At 40.1% G+C, this 14,760-nt stretch overlaps 1 protein-coding gene across 3 annotated transcripts in view; it reads left to right on the plus strand.

The window, feature by feature from the left end:
• Positions 1 to 14,193, plus strand: part of LOC150079139 (neuromedin-U receptor 2-like) — a 289,047-nt gene extending 274,854 nt beyond the window's left edge. For all 3 annotated transcript variants that reach the window (XM_090382811.1, XM_090382810.1, XM_090382812.1), the window contains exons 2-4: positions 8,318 to 8,866; positions 9,462 to 9,596; positions 13,314 to 14,193. In XM_090382811.1, coding sequence (XP_090238937.1) covers positions 8,318 to 8,866; positions 9,462 to 9,596; positions 13,314 to 13,960 — 1,331 coding nt within the window. In that variant the 3' untranslated portion in view covers positions 13,961 to 14,193. The remainder of the gene's footprint in view (positions 1 to 8,317; positions 8,867 to 9,461; positions 9,597 to 13,313) is intronic.
• The last annotated feature ends 567 nt before the right edge of the window (positions 14,194 to 14,760 follow it).

A 14,760-nucleotide genomic window follows, 5' to 3' on the forward strand; every position in this document is an offset into this window, starting at 1 on the left:
AATGAGAGTAGAAGTGTGTTATAGGCTGAAGGACTGATGAGTACAAAGAAAGAGAGTGGGCCAGTAAATCAGGATGTCTTATAATGGGCGATTTTAGATTTCCAAATATTAACTGGAACTTGTGGTTGGTCACTCGCAACACCAACAAGACTTTTTTTTTGTATTTATTGGATGGCCGTTTTCTACACCACTATGTTAGAGAAAGCAATACTCTTGATCTTTAGTGACTTCATGCATTAAGAATCTGCTGATCCATTAGGTGGCAGTGTCAGATTAATAAAAGATGTAACTACCATCAAGGCTAAAGAGAACGGTTTTTGCTTTCGTAAAAAAGACTACAGTGGTCTCAACCAATGAAGTTACCAATCGCAAATTCTAAATGGGAAGCATTCAGGGATGTAATCGTCGAAGGCACTAGGCTTTTTAATACCAAGTAACAGATAGTGTTCAAGGCTAAGACCGAAATGGATGTTCAGATGAACTGATGAGACTCGTGGAAACAAAGAAGGATGCATATAAATTATCAGGTGATATCGATGCCTAGAGCAGCAAATACTTCTTTGCTTGTATTAACAGTAGAAGGAAGAGGTTGAATCAAATCGTTCCACTAGATATGAATATATTAATTGTTGATGATCCTGCTCAGGTAGCTGACAAACCAAATGAGTATCTTTAATATGATGATTTTTTTAGGGATGGAAATGCAAGAAATGAGCCAAATGCTAAGAAGGGCATCAGAATTTGATTTATTTCTGGAATCCTCAATGATTTTGCGATAACTGAGAGGAAAGTGGAGGAGAAATTGTTGAACTAAAACTTAAAAAAACATGGAATTTATGCAGTTATATTAAAGGAAGCAGCAAACGTTTAGACATGAGTAGGAGAGCATTCCTTGAATCAGGGAAGTTTCCTATGGTCTGGAGATGTGCAAATGTAACCCTAATTAACAAAAGGGGATGAAAGGGAGACCTGTTAGTTTGACTACCGTTCCTGGGGAAATAATGGAGTCACTGATTAAATAAATAATGCAGGACCATCTAGACAGGAATGCAGTTATATTGCAGTCACAGCGTGGATTTTTTAAGGGACGATATTATTTGGATATTATGATGCAGAAAACAATTTTGACATCATATGCTTGAATTTAATTTTCAGAAAAACTCTGATACGGTTGCGCGTAAAAGACGTCTAAACAAATTGGAACAGTGTTGCATTAATGTTAAGTTGCTATTATTGATAAAGAGATCATTACGTTAAGTGGGAGAAGACAAAGAGTAGCTATTAATGGACAATGCTCTTTTTTGGACTAATATTATTAGCGGAGTAACCTAGAGTACAATGATGGGCTCATTGTTATTTTCTATATTTTTAATGAAAGCAAATCAAGGCTTAATACGAGTACCTACGTTTGCTGATGATACGAAAATGGGCCGAGTAGTTAATTAGGATATGCTACTGCAACAAGATCTAGAAAAATTAGGCAGATAGGCTGAGAAGTGGCGATTGGAGCCTAATATTGAAAGATGTAAAGTACTTCATATGGCGAGCGGTATCCTGGACTAACGTACCAGTTGTGTGGTACCACATTCAGAGCAATGGAGAACGAAAAAGACATGAGTTAATTGTGCAGTCAGATGTGAAGTTCTCTGAGCAGTGCAGACATGCTGCCATGACAGCTCATGGGGTTCTGTGAATGATATACAAGACCTTTTGCCAGCAGGAAGGAGGTAATTATTCCATTGTATAAGGCAATGGTTAGGCTACATCTTGAGTACTTTATACAGGTCTGGAAGTCTCATTTTAAGAAAGAAGTGGATGTCCTGGAAGATCCACATCACAGAAGAGCAACAAGATTGGTAAAGGGAGCGAAAGGAAAGTATTCTGTTTTGCAAACTGTAGCGTCTGGAGAATATGCTGCTGCGAGGAGATCTGATTGAGTAAACTCATTGGTAATATAAGCCTTCCTTTCCTCAGACCACACATATGAGAGGCATAAATTCAAGTTGAAGAACGATAGTGCAGAAATTTGCAATCAGCCAGAGGGTGGTTCATTTATTGTTGGAATAAACTCCCATCTGGTATTATGGAGGTGGGTAACTTGAATAAATTCAAGGAAGAATTAGATAAACTGTTAAGGGGGGGGGGGATATAGACAGATGAAATGGGAAGTGTTGGTTGTTTGTCTTATATTGTATAAGCTTGCTTTTTTTGCATCATCTTCCACTACTACAATTCATAGATAACATGCATACCGTTGCTTTTCCTTTCTATTTTTAAAGGAAAAGCAATACTCGAGGATCCCCATTATGCTTGGCGACTGGCCAAAAAAATAAAACCTTTGTTCAATATCTAGTAATCCCACCTTTTGACTGTACACTTCACTTCATGGCATTGATTCCGCTAGATGTCCGAGGGGTGGTCTAACTCCAGATTCCATCATTCCTTCCATATTTTTGAACTGTTGTATTCGATCGGTAGAGAACTTTTAAGCCAACCTCCTTTTTTAATGCATCTCGGACATTTTCAGTTCGATTTAGACCTGGAGAATGAGAAGGCCAGAGTAAATTATTCATTCATTCCATACAATATACAGTCTCAAGATTATGTACATCAAAGTATATACAAGATATATTTAGATGCTCTGTACATATCATTAAACACTCGTGTGTGTGTTTGTGTTCTTTAATCAGGGTGGCTCCCGGGCATAAGCCCAACTCCATCTTGAAAACTTGTGAAATGTGTAGAGTCTCTACAAAGCGGACCTGGAAAAGTATGTTGAATTAGCATTAGTAGAGGCATATGATGCAAGAAAGGAAGCTTATGCAGCATCAGCCAAAAAAAAAAAAAAAAAAACGCACCATTTCTCCCCTCCGTTCGTTCCAAATACCAGTCCACCTCAACCTTAAATTTATTTAGGCTATCAACTTCCACAACAAGGGGTGGAAGTCTATTCTACCAACCAACTACCCGCTGGCTAAACGCAAACTTCCGCACATCTATCCTGCATCTGTGTTTTCCTCAATTTGAATTTATGCCCTCTCAGGTGTTTATTCTGAGCAAGAGGAAGAACCCCATCCGCATTGAGCATGCTCAAACCATTCAAGGCTTTATACACCTCTATCAGATCACCTCGCTGGTGCCTAGTCTCCAGACACTGTAATTTGCAAAACTTAAGCCTTTCTTCGTAAGAGCACCCCTTTGTTCCATTCACTAATCTTGTTGCCCTTCTCTGTACTCGTTCCAAGATCCAAGTATATAATATCAAAGTTATTCCCTGCATCCAGTTCCTTTGTGGCCACATCATAGTATCCAATCAAATTGGTCAGACAAGACTTTCGATTAACAAAACTATGCTGTCCGAGCTATAACTGAAGTCTTGTCTAGATGATCCTGCAGTGCTTCTTTAACCAGGGCCTCCATTAATTTTCCTGGAACAGAATACCAGTATATAATTACTTGTGTCGCCCTTTGATCTTCCTTTGTGAATTGGGGTCACATTTGCATATCTCCCGTGAGTCCAAAGAAGCTCTCATAATTATGGCTAAGGGTTTGCTTACTTTCTTTGCTGCCTCCTTTAATATAACTGGATAGATCCCATCCACCCAGGGTGTCTTTTTTATGTTTATCTTCAACAATTTCTTCTCCACTTTGCTCTCAGTTATTATAAAATCATCTAGCTCATTGCCAGAGTTTAATTTCCCTCTGGCATACCCCTCCCTGAATAACTCCTCATGTGCGAATGTAGAATTGCCTGGGTCTTGGTGTAAGATCCCAAATCTTATAAATAAAATGAATAATTTTATATTAATTAATTAGAAAAAAATTTCAAATTCTTCTTGGTAGTTAGCTACAAAGAATCTAAGATAGGGCAGGCTAAGTGCTCTTTCATCTAAATCTGCACAGATATTATGAAGATAATCTGAAGCAAGTTGCTGATTAATTATGTCAATGTGAGCAAGTACAGAACAATTAAAATGTGACGATGGATGGCAAGTTTGATTTCTAAAAATAATGGTTCGGAATGCAGGAAAGATATGTTGGAGTAGCAAAAAGTCACCGTCCCAAATTATCCATTAATCGTGGTATGTGAACCTAGTGGTGGAAGATAACTTAAGTTTCAGGTACATACAATGAAACTGACCCTAGAATGCATTTGGGAAACAGAAGGGCGTCTGTTTCTGACTATCAGCGGAACAAACCAGATTAAGGGAAAGTACAGTTAGGGGAAGGTTCCAGAAGGAAGTAGTCCGCAACCTTTGTACTTAGGGGAAGAAGATGCCCAGCCATACAGCACACAGAGGAAACAAAGATTTTAGATGAAGGACTGATTATAGTAGGAATGCTGGAAGAGAAGAAGGACAAAAGCAGGAGCACGAGGAAGAAAGGTGTCGTCGGAAAAAAAAATTTGGTTTGTGAATGTCCGAAAAATAGTGTTGTAACATCGTGTCGGAAAGAATGGTCAAGCAGGAGTGCCTGTGCTTGATGTAAAGGTTGGAGGGTGAAAGTAGTTGCTAAAATGAGAAGTGTGTCTGACGAATGGCCTGCTGAATGCTCAAGGAATACCTCGTCATAATAAGAAAGTAAATGGATGCAGACCGTCGCCATCGATTCCTCTAAAGGAGAATCCAGGAAAGGAATGCCTGTAGAACTCGTAAGCCAAGAACAAGGAAGACGGCCACAGAGGAAAACCAGAAGTGGAGGATCAATCTACCAGTGGCTGTTAGATAAAGAAAGGTTAGGGAAAAGTAAGTCCCTAGCAATTATAAAGATTAATTGTTAGAATCCTCTGAGGACTGATAATTGTTAACTTTGTCGACGGATAGCTTGAGGTAGGCCTAGAACACTAATAAATAGCAAGAAACTGGGTTAGGTGGGTGGGGGGAGAGAAAGGCAAAATACTATCTATCTCCGATATAATGGCATTGTGTAGAATATATGTTATATGCTCAGGATTATGTTGCATAAGTGCTCTAGGGAGAATATATGTATCCCTAAGTTGTATGTTTGTGAAAACAAAAAAAAAAAAAAACAAAGAGGTAGATATTTGATTAATAATTGGCTAGTGCAGCAGTATTTTGTGAGGGTAAAAGGATTGTTTTTAGGGAGTTGTATAATCTGAGATTGTTAAAGGAAAGGTATTGTGTGCACAAAAAGATTTGGACAAAATGTACGAAGGAAGTAGAAGGAAAGTTTTTATTGTTCCTGTAGTTAACTTTAATTAAAAGTAGGAGGTACGATTTCAGAAGAAAGGTGGAGATAATACTGTGTAAATTTTGATATGGAAATAAAACTTTGTTATGTTTAGAAATTTAAATAAGTGCTTCATTATTCTAAGAGAAATATACATTCCCCTCAAAAAAAAAAACTTTTGCGCTAAGTCTAAACCTATACAGGGGAAATAAAAATATCCTCAGTGCCCAACGTCTTCTGTGACAAAGAATAAATAAAGCAGTCAGGTAGCTTGTGAGATATGGAGGAGTGAGGAGCCAGTTGTGTTTTAATTGAGATAATAAAAAAACTACCTAAATTGGGTTCCACAGCACGGGGTAAAAGACACTTAACCATATAAATAAAATAAATAGAAAAACCCCGGTTCTTACACTGGTTTTACTGTATCGCAATTCGCGCATGAAATCCCGGTTGCCCAAAAACTAATAATCAATAGTCTGGATGGGCACAACTTTAAAAATCACAGTTCAAACTGAATATTTCTTCATTTGCTCTTCCACAAGCACTGAAACCTCAAAATCCACTAAACACTGTCCAGCAATTGTCCAATTGCCCGCCATTGACGCACCAGATCCAACGCAATTAATCAAGTTCAGCACCCCACAATCATTCTTGATCTCAGCAGAAAATAAAGGCCAGAGTAAATAAATAAGATCTTTATTGTAAAGTTCACCGGTACACGCAGGTACCACGACCCTAGAATACCCTTCATGGCACCATGCCAAGGGTTAACAAGCGGCAGAGATAACCTCGCCGAGATTATAAAGATTAATTATAGGCAGATTATCAAAAAAAAAAAAAGTACTCATAACAGATAACACCGACTTGGAAGGAAAACTAATATAAAATAGCAAAAATAATACAAATTGCGATAACAAAGGATATTTTCCTCGAGTCCAGTTTTCTGAGAGTTTCTTTCCCAGCCATAACGATCTGAGATCAGTTGGTAGTTGTGGAGACCACGTGCAGATCTAGGATGAGCCGTCTATACATTTTATCACCTATGATTTTAAATAAGTCAGCATCCAGGGATTGAAACAAATGGAGCCTCTGATAAGGGGGGAACCGATCTTTAAAATGTAGCCTCGAAGGAAGAGCAAGAAGCTTGGGAGTGGAGCGGAGAGCTGGTTGGGGAATCCGCCAGCACACGGTGTTCCAAACGTTGGGTGCTGAGACTCTCCCGGCAATCATTTTTACGGTGAAGATGAGTCTTCTCTCGTGCATTAATGCTGAAAACCTGGTTAAATTCAGCGCTTTGGCCATCGGTGTTGTGCGCTGCTGTGGTGGGAGATGCCACTTCCAGGTTGCCCACTTCAGGAGCCAATATTCAGCGGCTTTTAATGGTAATTGTGGTGTCTGCAGCTGAGCCCACAACTCTACTCCATAAAGTACACCTCCGAAAATCATCATCCTGATATACAAGAAATGTTGGGAATATCCCTCGAACCATTCGGATACACCTTTTTTCGGTAGATAGTTGCGTTGTAGCCTTTAAAAAATCCGCTGCAATCAATCTGGTAAAAATGAAGCACTGCATGATAGAAAAACATTCATTGGAGATGGCACAACATCTAACAGTATGAGCTGACCCAGTCTGTACAAGCAGAACCTGTCCCATACAATGATACTACCTCAGGCCATTTGAGTGGTGGATACGAGACAGTCTCGATGCATGGCTTCAGAAGGTACAGGCCACACTTTCTTTGGCCCTACCATTGGTGCAAAAAAGTGTAAATCAAGACCCATCAGGCCAAATGGCATTGGTGGTGCCACTTCCGTCGAATCTTTCGATTTCTTACAGAAAGAAGTGACGAATTCGAAATGTCAAATTCATCAACTCTCTTCCACATAGTTCGGTTGGAAATGGTATTGGTTTTCTGCTAATTGTTTTTTACTTTTAGAGTTCCTTTCGTCTTTAACTTATTGTGTACTTTGATATGATTTCTGCACACCAGTGATTTCTCAATTGTGGCTCTTGCTAAACATGATCCAATAATAGCAGCTTTCGGAAATATCACCAGTCTTCCCCATGCCAGGATCGACTAAGAGACCTCAGGAAAAGTGTACGCTACGTGTTTATTTGATATAAGGAACTGGTTATTGTATCATGTGGAAACTTACATTTATCTGTTGACTCCAGTTGGTGTTTTTCTTTTTTTTTTGGCCAGTGGGTGTATATATAAATACTGCGTGATTACTGACTTCTAAGCAGGAAGCAGCAACAACAAAGCCTCTGAAAGTTAAAGCAAACATTTGTCGTAAACACTGGAATATTTCTCTTTTGGATTTGTTATACAGTACTCGTAAATTACTTAGCAACGTCGTTGCATTTGAGGATGAAGCTAACCGTACTTCGCGCGGCAACTCTCAAAAATATTCGTTTAAAATACCCCCTCATTTGTAACTCCACATCGGAGGAGACTTCGTGGCTCGTTGCACTCTCTAATACAATATCACGCGTGGCTGTATCTCATGCCAAGCTCTCTTTCTCTTCCCGTAGGAAATATTATAAAAATTGCCTGTTACGGAACCTTCTGCGACCCACCACTACAATTTACGGTTGATGCTTTATATTCTGTAAATATTTATTGTGGAGCGCAATCTTGCTCGACTGAGTTCAGTCACGATTATTATACTTTATGGGGCAGTTTCACCTCAAGGTCGCCATCTTAAAAGGACCCAGTAATACGATAAACGCAACCTTCCAAACTCAAAATTGCGATAAAAAATTAATCATACCGCCACGCTACACTAGCATATCACGTGAGATTTACTGCAAAATTAAATCGGCTTCTACTGGTCTCCTGTACGGACCGAAGGACACTGACTCATTTCAATTCAAAAATAAAGAAAGCGTAACTTTTTTTTGACCCACTGTGGTAAAAAAGAAATTATGCTTCTGCTCAGAGTAAAACAACGGACGGTCAAATTTTCACTATTTTTAAATGGTTTCAGATTTTTACCTTACCCTCCCTCAGAAAGGAGTATATTATGGTGAACTAATATCTCTTTAGTTTTGTAATTTTTTTTTCGTTTCATTAATCATGTTTTATAGAGATCCATTCTGATTTTCGATTTTTTCTTCCAGCTATGCCTCTGGAGCTGTATACCTTGGGGCAGCAGTACCCCTGGATTCTTGGGAACATCGTATGTGAGTTGAGAGCCATCATTTCGGAAGCCACAGCCTACGCCTCCATTTTAACCATCATGACGTTTAGCACGGAGCAGTACATTGCCGTCTGCCACCCGCTTCGCCAAGCAAAGTCAAAGTTCTCGAAGGCGATAAGAAACATCGTCGTTATTTGGCTGCTTTCCTTAGTAGCCGCCACACCCTACGGCATCTTCACGAGAGTCAACTATCTGAACGATGAGAGAGGGGAGCCTATTGGGGAGTCTGCCTGGTGTGGCTTCCCTTTCAATGACCCCGACAGGAGCTGGGAAACCTTGATCCTCTGCTCCACGTTCATGTTTTTCGTGGTTCCTTTCACAGTTATCACCATCCTCTATGTAAGGATTGCGCTCGTTCTCCATCACGCTCGAAACCTACAAAAGCCAAATGCAGAAGTGGAAGACGTCCCCGCTGACTGTCGTCATCGCTCCAATTTCCAGTCGAGACGGATCGTCGTCAGAATGTTGAGTGAGTGTTTTTATTCTTAGCTATAAAGTATAAATGAGCACATTTATTTTCCAGATGAGGAGTTAGACGTTGCACATTCATTTACAACTTCTTAAAATAAAATTTCTCTTCCATCATGAGAGAGAGAAGGGTATTCCTATTGCCGTTCAAGGTGGTGATGCCTTTCCTTGAAAATTGAAAAACATTTTGGCTCCATCCCATCATTGACGGAACATACTGCAAAGTTTTTCAAGCAGCGTTTCAATTCCGAAAGGTGGAAAATCGTGCCCTGGAACACAGACTCGTATACATTATTTTGAGCGTTCTGAAGATCGATTTGTGTTACTTTAAATTGAGTTTCCCAACGATTTCATTTATTAAACTCATCACCACCATTTATGAGCATTGTATTTGGCAATGCTAAATTAAGAAATTTGTCCATCTCCTCTATTTGCCTAAACTTTCTTTAAGTGAATTAAAACTACCCACTTCCACAATACCATATGAAAATTTGTGCCTATTGCTTGATTACTTAAAATATTAAGGTCCATCTGTAAACTATCAATGCAGCCACTCTCCATTCACGAGTGCTTTAAATATCCCTTTTGTCTTTCAGTTTCTGTGGTCATTGCATTCTTTGTGTGCTGGGCACCATTTCACACTCAAAGACTTCTGTTTCTCTACGTTTCGCTTTACGGAAACTGGACAGAAACACTGCGGAAAGTCAATCAGGACCTTTTTTCCCTGGCTGGTAAGTAATTTTGGAAATAGCTGTATTGGAGTGTCATGAATGAAATATAAAAACGAAAAATACGCTGCATGCATGACTATATACTACATTCGTTTTACCACTGAAGAATTCTAATGGGTTTCCATAGCAGTTAGGACCAAAGTGATCTGGTAATAAATCACTATTTGTGTTAGCACAGTGATATAAATTATCGTATTCTATGGTTGATTTTATTGTTTAAAAAACAATGACCCCTTCGAGTGACTAACTCAGTTACCATGTGAAAAAGTCCCCCTGGTCTCGGTGGAATTAGATTCCAGCATTTTGCATTAAATGAATGGTATGAAAGGACAGCGTACTAGTCACGAAGGCTTCATATTGTGACACAAATAACATAACTACTAGTTGCGTCAGTCTTACGCTATAAACAAACAAAAGGTATAGCTATTTAAATAAATCATGTTTAAAGGCTGGAAGCATAAGAAAGCTATAAAACAAAGAACGGGGTGAATGGGTGTTAAGCACCAGTGTAACTGAGTACATTCTTCAGTATTCTGTCTTTTTTTTTTTTTTAGCCTGAAACCAACTTGACAGCGTTGGGAAAAATGGCCATAGAAATTCGAATCTAGGCCTTTCTCTTGAAAGGCTTGGATTGATATCTTCTCACCGGGTGAGAAGATGGATATTATGGACACTGTCCGCATTTTGGCTACATACAAAAGAAGCTTTTCCACTTCATATGTTTCGCATAGCCTTTTAGTTAACGGGATGAAAGTAATATTGAACTTTACTTTATTTGAAGGCTTCGCACGTAGACGTGAAAACTAAACATTCCAAGGAAATCTGACGGAAGGCTTTAGCAGCCAAATAGAATCCCCTTGATCTTCGTTGTAATGTGTTAGTGTCATTATGAGGGTGCATTCGCACGATCACTTACCGAGATTTTAGAAAGAAGAGCATCTTAACACCAAGCTCTTTGAACTGTAGTGAAGGCATATAAAGTTCAACATTAAGGATTTCATGTATTCCCTTTTGGTCATTCACCTGTACCTTATTTTAAGGACCATTAACTAAATTAAAAGGTTCATGAATTGTGTAAGTAGATATGTAATTTACGGTATTGAAAGTATACTATAAAGCTGAAGGAGCCCTACTTAGCATCCTATCGCCCAGACAACTAGGAGCATTATAAACAATTCTCTTAGAACCTTTATTAAAGACTAGTTAGAATTTCCTCTCGTACGCTGATGATAGCTGACATCAAACGAAAAACCATACTACAGTATCAGATGATCTGCCTTGAGCAATACTATATAACATTGTTCTGGAACTAAACTTAACCAAATCTAAAATCACGCTCACTAACGGGAAGATTGCGAGACAACGATATCAGAGTGGATTCTGTTCGATTTTATACTAGGCACCTGCTTCTAGAAGTGCTGCGCCATTGATGTCTGCACTACCGATCGTTCCCCCTGAGGTCTCTATGGTCGATGTCGAGCCTACAGTAGAAGAAGTGAAAGCAGCCATAAAATCCCTAAAGAATGGCAGGGCACCAGGAGTGGACCAAGTCACCACAGAAGCGATCAAAGCCGGGGGAGATGTACTGCTTCGCCGACTACACTCACTCCTCAAAACCATCTGGTGCACTGAACAAATTCCGCTAACATGGAGGAAAGCCATTATCGTGCCAATCCACAAGAAAGGTGATAATCGAGATTGTAAGAACTACCGTGGCATTAGTCTCCTTTCCATCATCGGAAAGGTCCTTATGAAGATCATTCAGTCAAGGCTGCAAAAACATCGCGAGCAAACCAGTCGAGAACATGCAGGATTTAGACCCGGGCGAGGATGCTGTGATCAAATCTTCGCCATCCGTCAACTGATGGAGGAGAGGATTCGGTGTGGACAGCGAACCGTCATTGTTTTTATTGACTTTAAGTTTGCTTTCGACTGTGTCCACCGGCCCGCCTCATGGAAATTGCTAGAGGTCGAACATGTACCTCGAAAAGTCATCACACTCCTCCAAACTGCATACAATGGTTTAACCAGCCAGGTGCGCATCCAGAACGATTTATCTGAGGAATTTACCATCCAAACTGGAGTCCGCCAAGGAGACGTGGCCTCCCCGTTGCTTTTTAACATCGTGGTCGACGCCATTATGAGGCAACCATTCAGGAACAGACGGGGTATACAATATGGCAAGGATCACTATGTGACTGACTTGATGTTTGCCGACGATAGTGCTATCTTTGCCGGAAACTACGCTGAAGCCACCGACATCCTCTACGACATTGCCCGCATTGCCCGGCCATACGGGCTCAAGATCAATGCTGATAAGACAAAGGCCCTGACAACAGATGGGTCGCAAGCCATCATCTATCTCGAAGGTGTCCAGATCGAGCAAGTACAGGATTTTAAATACCTTGGGTCGCTGGTCCAGGAGAAGAAAGTTGCATCCACCGTGGAGATCCACAGCAGAATTGGACAGGCGGCCACTGCGTTCGCCTCGCTCACATGGTGTCTGTGAAAGAGGACCAACATTTCCTCAAAGACTAAAATCCGACTCTTCCGGACTTTGATCCTGCCCATTCTCCTTTACGGATCGGAAACATGGATTTGTCTCAAGCTAGATTTAAACAAACTTGAGGTATTCCAAATGAGATGCTGCGGCAGATCCTGGGCATCTCACTTCGCGACCACATCACTAATGATACCATCCGCGCCAGATGCCAACAGCAACCAACCATCGCCGACCAAATCCAGAAGCAAAGGCTTAGATGGTTTGGCCACGTATGTAGAATGGGCGCGAATAGAATACCATCCACACTCCTTTGGACACAACGACTCACCCAATGGAGCATTCAACGGACCGCGCCTAGGAAAACGTGGGCCAAGCAAGTGGAAAATGACCTGAAGAGCCGACGTCTCGACCTTAATCAGGCCAGGACTGATGCCATGGATCGTAACGCATGGAAGAAAATCACAGAGCAAGTCCGAAACCCTGCGGCACCTACAGCAGCGTACTGGTTGCGTGGCCAACCGCCTCCTCCAGCCGCCAGCTAAGGACCAAAGAAGAAGAAGAAGAAGAAGAAGAAGAAGAAGTTGGTTATTAATACTATATGTGGGCTGACGACCACGACTGCCAATCTTATAAATTATGCAATGCTTGGCTGTTTCTTTGGGAATTGAGGTTACTATTAAATATCTAAGTTTCGTCCAAGGAAGCTTTGAAAATCGAACAACGCGTAGACTACATTAGTACCTGTTCGATGTAGAAAAGAGTGAATCACACTAGTGCAACCGGTGAACCATTTTAGATGTGGTCATGGCCAGATTGAAGTTGTTTGAGTTATCCAATCAAATGTGAAGGTATGGTTCTGCTGCAAATATCATCACAGCGGTTGTTTTTCTGGAAATTTTTCAATTCACGACTAACAACTTGGCTGTTGGATTTCGGAGTATTGCTTCTTAATCGATATCGGAAACTGTTGAAAGGAACTTTTGTTAATTTCTAAAAAGTATTCTTGGTGATATATTTTTTAAAAAAATATCAGGCTAAATCCTTTGACAGGTTACTGAAGCGCGCTTCCTGAAAATACATACCAGAGAGATCGTGGATGCACTTAGTTCTTGTGGTGCTATCCTTACTAACCACAATTATTTAATATTAATAATTAATCTTTCTGTTTCTATAAATATCATAATCTCTAATGACACTATTTTGTTTCTTTTCAGGCTGCTTTTATTATCTGAACTCTACCATCAATCCAATTCTGTACAACGTCATGTCTCAGAGGTTTCGAGTTGCATTTCGGGACAAGTTTTGCTCTGGAACGCTTAATATGTGGTTTCTGTGCTGCTGTTTCTGTTGTAGACGCCAACAGGAAAAAAAGACACAAGGGGCTTCTGGTTTCCGAAACTGTAACCATCAGTGTTTGCAAATGTACCACCTTACTCACTCTCTATCCAAGAACAATGGCAAGGAGTCTGTATCTTGTCCTGGAATTCATACAATTTCTGTTGACCGCGATCCAACTTTCAAATCAATGGTGTGGTTGACCAACCCCCAGTACACAGCTGTAAAAACTGGAGGGTATAATCGCTATTCTGACCTGCTGAAACCAATACGTGCCTTTAAACATCACCATAGTGATCCCGCTTTCGCTACCGCAGTGACGTCGAACAGGGCTACTAGCAGCGACATTAAGAGTGATGCTGAATATCACCTGAATGAGATCCAACCCTTTGAAGTGGACAACTCTAGACACTGCATGGATTGCAACATATGTTCTAGTGATGTTCCGGACCCTTGGAACAGACCTTTCACATCTGAAAAGAGCGATAGCGGACATTTTCCACTGAGTGTTGAGTCAAAATTCTGATGATGAAATCAACAAAACGAAAACCCATCTAGTCATTAAGGAAATGGTACTCTGAACGCTGTTTGTCCAAATGATGTGTGTTTATTATTATAGTAATCGTCCGTAAAGACTCTTCTAGAGTGACCACAGCTCCATCCATCTGAATGGGACATGTCAACCTTGCCAAATCCAAGCCCAATATTGTGCTACTTTTTAAAGTGAATTGATGCACAAACCGAATTCACTGAAATTACTCCTGGTACTGTTTCACATATGTATACTACAAAAAAATTGTTTAAGGAGTTCGTCTGTTGCTAATATCTCTACTTTCCCTTTGTGATCACAAATAAACAAATGCTTCCTGCTTTCTATTACAAAGAAAAACAATTTTACCTTCATAAAAAAAAAAGCTTTTCCTGTATATGTAAGTGTTCTGAACGTAAATTTATAATAAGACTTGTATTAAGGAAGGTAGGGCTTTTAACTTTCTCGTAAATCTTTCACAAATATCCTCAACTTAAAAATTACAGATATCAACTTACAGGTGAAACGTAAAGTAATCTAATACTTACAGAGCACTTATATATACAGGAGCAAGCAAAAAAAAATAATAATTTTCATACCGGTAGGGGGATGAAAAACTTCTGATTGAAAACAACATTCCAGCTGGCAGTGTTTCTTCTACTCAACGCTTTGCTGCGCGTTTAGATTCGATACATTTATTCACCACTCATCACAAAGTCACTAATTGAGGTTGCCTGATGGAGTAATAGGTCCGAAGCTGTTCACAAAAGTGCCTTCGAGTTTTTATGGAGAAAGGG

This window comes from Mastigoproctus giganteus, chromosome 10 (assembly GCF_048544385.1).
Source record: "Mastigoproctus giganteus isolate SK-2022 chromosome 10, ASM4854438v1, whole genome shotgun sequence".
Taxonomy (NCBI): Eukaryota; Metazoa; Arthropoda; class Arachnida; order Uropygi; family Thelyphonidae; genus Mastigoproctus; species Mastigoproctus giganteus.